This window comes from Scyliorhinus torazame, chromosome 3, assembly GCF_047496885.1.
Source record: "Scyliorhinus torazame isolate Kashiwa2021f chromosome 3, sScyTor2.1, whole genome shotgun sequence".
NCBI classification, from domain to species: Eukaryota; Metazoa; Chordata; class Chondrichthyes; order Carcharhiniformes; family Scyliorhinidae; genus Scyliorhinus; species Scyliorhinus torazame.
In genome coordinates, this window is record NC_092709.1 from 219,546,992 (window position 1) to 219,552,576 (window position 5,585).

General features: G+C 51.1%; 1 protein-coding gene across 1 annotated transcript; it reads left to right on the forward strand.

Annotated features, from left to right (window-relative positions):
* Positions 1 to 424: 424 nt before the first annotated feature.
* On the forward strand, positions 425 to 5,162 carry LOC140409575 (uncharacterized). The gene is made up of 2 exons (XM_072497946.1): positions 425 to 690; positions 2,074 to 5,162. The coding sequence occupies exon 2, from the start codon at positions 2,311 to 2,313 to the stop codon at positions 4,003 to 4,005; it is 1,695 nt and encodes a 564-aa protein (XP_072354047.1). The 5' UTR covers positions 425 to 690; positions 2,074 to 2,310; the 3' UTR covers positions 4,006 to 5,162.
* The last annotated feature ends 423 nt before the right edge of the window (positions 5,163 to 5,585 follow it).

The window sequence follows — 5,585 nt, forward strand, 5'->3', positions numbered from 1 at the left end:
TCCTACAACACTCCTGGGCTGGGTCCCTGACTGCCTGATTTATCTGCTTGGCCCCTGATCCATGTTATCGCTAATACTCTGTGCAGTTAAAAATACACAGCATGGGGAGTGGGGATTGGAATCCCACATTCCAGGTTCCTCATAATTTTCTAACTAACCTGTTCCCTGCAAGTCAAGGAAGCAAAGCACCAGCCCAGTTTCTGTGGATGAACAGTTAACTTTCCCAACACTGTTCTTTAAATAACTACAAAAGCTACACTTAAGCCTTATGATTTAAACACGTTGATTTATTTCTTCCTGCTTTTCTTTTGCTTCGTCTTTTCCTAATGAACCAATTGAGATTTGCAACCCAACATGCAAGACTAGTTTGAATAATTGTTATTGTGCATTGTATAATGATTAATTATTGGTTTTCCAGATTGTGCATCCACATCTTTGCCTTTTATTTGGAGAATGTTTACCCGAAGATCGGAGGGTGAATGTCCTTGACTGCTGAAGTGTTCCATGACTGGAAGGGAACACTTTTGCCTGGTGATTGTTGCGCGATGCAAGATTGGACCAGGATGTCACGGAGGAAATGGTCCCAATAAATTGCAGATACGTGGAGGGGATGGTGAGGGGAAGATGTGTTTCGTGGTGATATTATGCTGGAGTTGGCGGAAATGGTGGAGAAGGCTGGTGGGATGAAAGGTGAGGATAAGAGGGACCCTATCATGGTTCTGGGTGAATGGGGTGAAGGAAGAGGTGTGGGAGACGCGTGGGACACAGCTGAGTGCCCTATTAACCTTAATGGCGAGAGGGCTCAGGGGTGGGGGCGAGGGGTGGGGGGGGGGGGGGGTGCGGTGAGATCTTTGTTCAGAAAAAAGGCAGATATGTCAGAAGCACTGTTTTGGAAGGTGGCATCATAGGAACAGATGCAACGGAGGCGGAGAAAGTAGAAGAATGGGATGGAGTTCTTACAGTGAGCGGGGTGTGAGAAGCCATGTTCGAGGTAGCTGTGGACATCAGTGGGCTTGTAATGGATATTGGGTAGTCGATCTATCACCAGAATCAGGACGCAGCAGACCAGCTGCAGAACACCGCCAAACAGATGAGACAACGATACTACGTCACCGATATGCACACCAAGAACAGGGGGCAAAATTCTCCCAAAACGGCGCCAATCAGACGGGCATCGCGCCGCCCCAAAGGTGCGGAATGCTCCGCATCTTTGGGGGCCGAGCCCCAACATTGAGGGGCTAGGCCGACGCCGGAGGATTTTCCGCCCCGCCAGCTGGCGGAAACGGCTTTTGTTGCCCCGCCAGCTGGCGCGGAAATGACATGTCGGGGCGGTGCATGCGCGGAAGCGTCAGCGGCCGCTGACAGTTTCCCGCGCATGTGCAGTGGAGGGAGTCTCTTCTGCCTCTGCCATGGTGGAGACCGTGGCGGAGGCGGAAGGTAAAGAGTGCCCCCATGGCACAGGCCCGCCCGCGGATCGGTGGGCCCCGATCGCAGGCCAGGCCACCGTGGGGGCACCCCCCGGGGTCAGATCACCCCGCGCCCACCCCCAGGACTCCGGAGCCCGCCCGCGCCGCCTTGTCCCGCCGGTAAATACCAGCTTTGATTTACGCCGGCAGGACAGGCAATTTATCGGCGGGACTTCGGCCCATCCGGGCCGGAGAATCAAGCGGGGGGGCCCGCCAACCGCGCGGCGCGATTCCCGCCCCCGCCGAATCTCCGGTGCCGGAGACTTCGGCAACCGGCGGGGGCGGGATTCCCAGCAGCCCCCAGCGATTCTCCGACCCGGTGGGGGGGTCGGAGAATGACGCCCCTGAAGCTTGAGAAACTTGGCATCACCACCAGCATCAACCAAGCATCCCCCGGTGCCACAGTAGAAAACAATACAGGGAAATCTATTGTCAACTTGTCGGACTACACCCTTCAACCAGACAAAATCAAAGTCCTCAGCAGAGGACTTTTCCGTACCAGTCTCCCCGAACAGGTGCCGGAATGTGGCGACTAGGGGCTTTTCACAGTAATTTCATTGAAGCCTACTTGTGACAATAAGCGATTTTCATTTTCATTTCATTTCAGAGGGCTCAATTTCTGCACCACCACCAAAATGGACCCCATCAGTCCTGCGGTAGACACAGAGGAATTCATCAGGCGAATGAGGCTCCGGGAGTTCTTCCACAACCCCAAGAGGCCGACAGCGTACCCAATGAGACAACCAATTAACTGGAGCAGCAGACCGAGAGATCTGCGGTGCGGCAACCCAAGAGGAAAGAGTTGAACTGGATCCCTCCGGAAGGCTGCTGCCCTACACTCGACATGTGTGCTCAAGCCGTCAGGAGTCGCGTCAATGCCAGATTCATCAGTCGCATTCACAAGACAGCCCTGAACGTCTTCCAAACTCAACACAACGCCATCCGCGCTCTCAAGACCAACCGCAGCATCGTCATCAAACCAGCAGACAAAAGAGGGGCCACCGTCATACTGAACAGAACGGGCTACTGCAAAGATGTGTATTGGCAACTCAACAACCAGGGACATTACAGACAGTTACCCGCAGATCCGACTAAGGAACACACCCGCCAACTCAACAGACTGATCAAGACCTTGGATCGAGACCTTCAGAGCACCCTACATGCTCTCATCCCACTTACTCCCTGCGTCGGAGATCTCTCCAGCCTCCCGAAAATACACAAGGCCAACACACCAGACCGTCCTATTGTATCAGGTAATGGGACCCTGTGTGAGCACCGCTCTGGCTACATCGAGGGCATCTTGAAACCCATCGTACAAGGAACGCCCAGCTTCTGTTGCGATACGACGGACTTCTTACAGAAACTCAGCACCCATGGAACAGTTGAACCAGGAACATTCCCCGTCACAATGGACGTCTCGGCACTCTACACCAGCATCCCCCATGACGACGGCACTGCTGCAACTGCCTCAGTACTCAACACCGACAACTGCCAATCTCCAGACGCAATTCTGCAACTCATCCGCTTCATTCTGGATCACAACGTCTTCACCTTCGACAATAAGTTCTTCATCCAGACACATGGAACAGCCATGGGGACCAAATTCGCACCTCAGTATGCCAACATCTTCATGCACAAGTTTGAACAAGACCTCCTCAACGCACAGGACCTTCAACCGACGTTATATAGCAGATACATCAATTACATTTTTTTCCTTTGGACCCACGCCGAAGAATCACTGAAACGACTACACGATGACATCACTAAGTTTCATCCCACCATCAGACGCACCATAGCTGACTCTCCAGAATCGGTTGCATTCTTGGATACACTCATCTCCATCAAGGACGGTCACCTCAGCACTTCGCTTTACCGCAAGCCCACGGGTAACCTCATGATGCTCCACTTCTCCAGCTTCCACCCTAAACACATTAAAGAAGCCATCCCCTATGGACAAGCCCTCCATATGCACAGGATCTGCTCAGTCGAGGAGGAGCGTAACAGACATCTACAGACGCTGAAAGATGCTCTACTACGAACGGATATGGCGCTCGACTCATCGATCGACAGTTCCAACGCATTACAGCAAAATACCTCCTCAGAAGAAAAACACGGGACACAACCGACAGAGTACCCTTCGTCGTCCTGTACTTCCCCGGTGCGGAGAAACTACAACATCTTCTTCGCATCCTTCAACACGTCATCGATGAAGACGAACATCTTGCCACGGTCATCGCCACACCCCCACGACTTGCCTTCAAACAACCGCGCAACGTCAAACAAACCATTGTTTGCAGCAAACTACCCAGCCTTCAGAACAGCAACCACAACACCACACAACCCTGCCATGGCAATCTCTGCAATATGTGCCAGATCATCGACATGGATACCACCATTACACGTGAGAACACCACCCATCAGGTACGTGGTACATACTCATGCGACTCGGCCAACGTTGTCTACCTCATACGCTGCAGGAAAGGATGTCCCGAAGCGTGGTACATTGGCGAGACCATGCAGACGCTGTGACAACGAATGAGTGGACATCGCGCGATAATCACCAGGCAGGAATGTTCCCTTCCAGTCGGGGAACACTTCAGCAGTCAAGGGCTCTGAAGTGCCCTCTTCAGCCTCTGATCTCCGGGTTAGCGTTCTCCAAGGCGGCCTTCAGGACGCGTGACAACGCACAATCGCCGAGCAGAAACCTACAGCCAAGTTCCGCACACATGAGTGCGGCCTCAACCGGGACCTGGGATTCATGTTGCATTACATTCATCCCCCACCATCTGGCCTGCAAAATCCTACCAACTGTCCTGGCTTGACACAATTCACACCTCTTTAACCTGTGATTACCCCTCTCTCTGGATCTGTAAAGACTTAATTACCTGCAAAAACTCTCATTCAAAGTATCATATTGCATCTTTGACTTTGTCTATATATATGTTTCTGGAACCCACCTCTTCATTCACCTGAAGAAGGAGCAGTGCTCCGAAAACTAGTGATTTGAAACAAACCTGTTGGACTTTAACCTGGTGTTGTAAGACTTCTTACTGTGAGGTTTTCGGGCAATTCGGCCCTTTTGGAACTGCCCAAGCATAAAAACTCAGAGACTGTAAACTGACTTTTCAGCCAAGAGAACAGAACCAGTTTTCCCAGCAGGCTTGATCCGCTGAGCTGAGTAGGGACATAAGTACATAAATATTTACAAACACCCCCCTAGGAGCTACAAGGAAGAAGGAGCCAGACAACGAGATAAGATCAAAACACAGACCAAGGGGCACGGGAATACACAGGGGGCCTGCCTGCAAGCAGGACAATGGGATGGTCATAGCCCCATGCAGATGTAAATGACCTGGCCTCCACCAGAGCAGAATCCAATCAACACCCCATCAACATAGCAGCTATCTCCGGAGCAGATGGAAGTCTTTGAAAATCTTCAAGGGAGCTCAACCTCGTTATCTCAAAAAACAGACTGGAGGCGGACCTAGGGGAGGTACTCCCATCTCGACAGGTCTGACCGGCTCAAAGGGGGCGGGACCAGCGGGAACTTTAAATCTTACCTTTTTCAATGCAAAAGGGGCTGGCCGATCACAGGACAAAGCCAGGTAAAACAATATAAAAGGGGCTGTGTTTTCGATTGGGGGTCTCTTCGTTCTTGGCTCGACCTCTGCACCCCTGACTTGACCTCTGCAGCCTGTGACCGTAAGTACCCTGCAGCAGCTTGCGAAACTCCCTTGACTTTAATAGTGGTTGAGGCTTTGGGGAAGGGAACTTGTTTTGTGCCTTGTGATATTGCTAAAAACTGTGTAATCATAAGAATTTTCGTTGTGTCCGCTATATTACTTTTGAATAGACTTAGTTTGTATTAGAGCATAAAATTTTATTGTGTTTCTTCTGTTGATGATTTTGACCTGGGTTTTGCAATAAACCTTGATTTGATGATAATTGGAGTCGTTTAAATTCTTCAATCTTTCACCAGCGATCTCTGACCAAGTCATTGTTAAAATACTCCTCACCTTAATTCCGGGTTCAGGAATCGAGGGTCATCTTGAGCGATTCACTCAGGACAGACTGCTGGTTAGGAAATAAACAGCAGTGTCCTATTCTCTCTCTTGGGAA

Excerpts from the sequence above, each read along its gene's own strand:
- LOC140409575 (XM_072497946.1), top strand. The coding sequence starts at position 2,311 with ATGTGTGCTCAAGCCGTCAGGAGTCGCGTCAATGCCAGATTCATCAGT.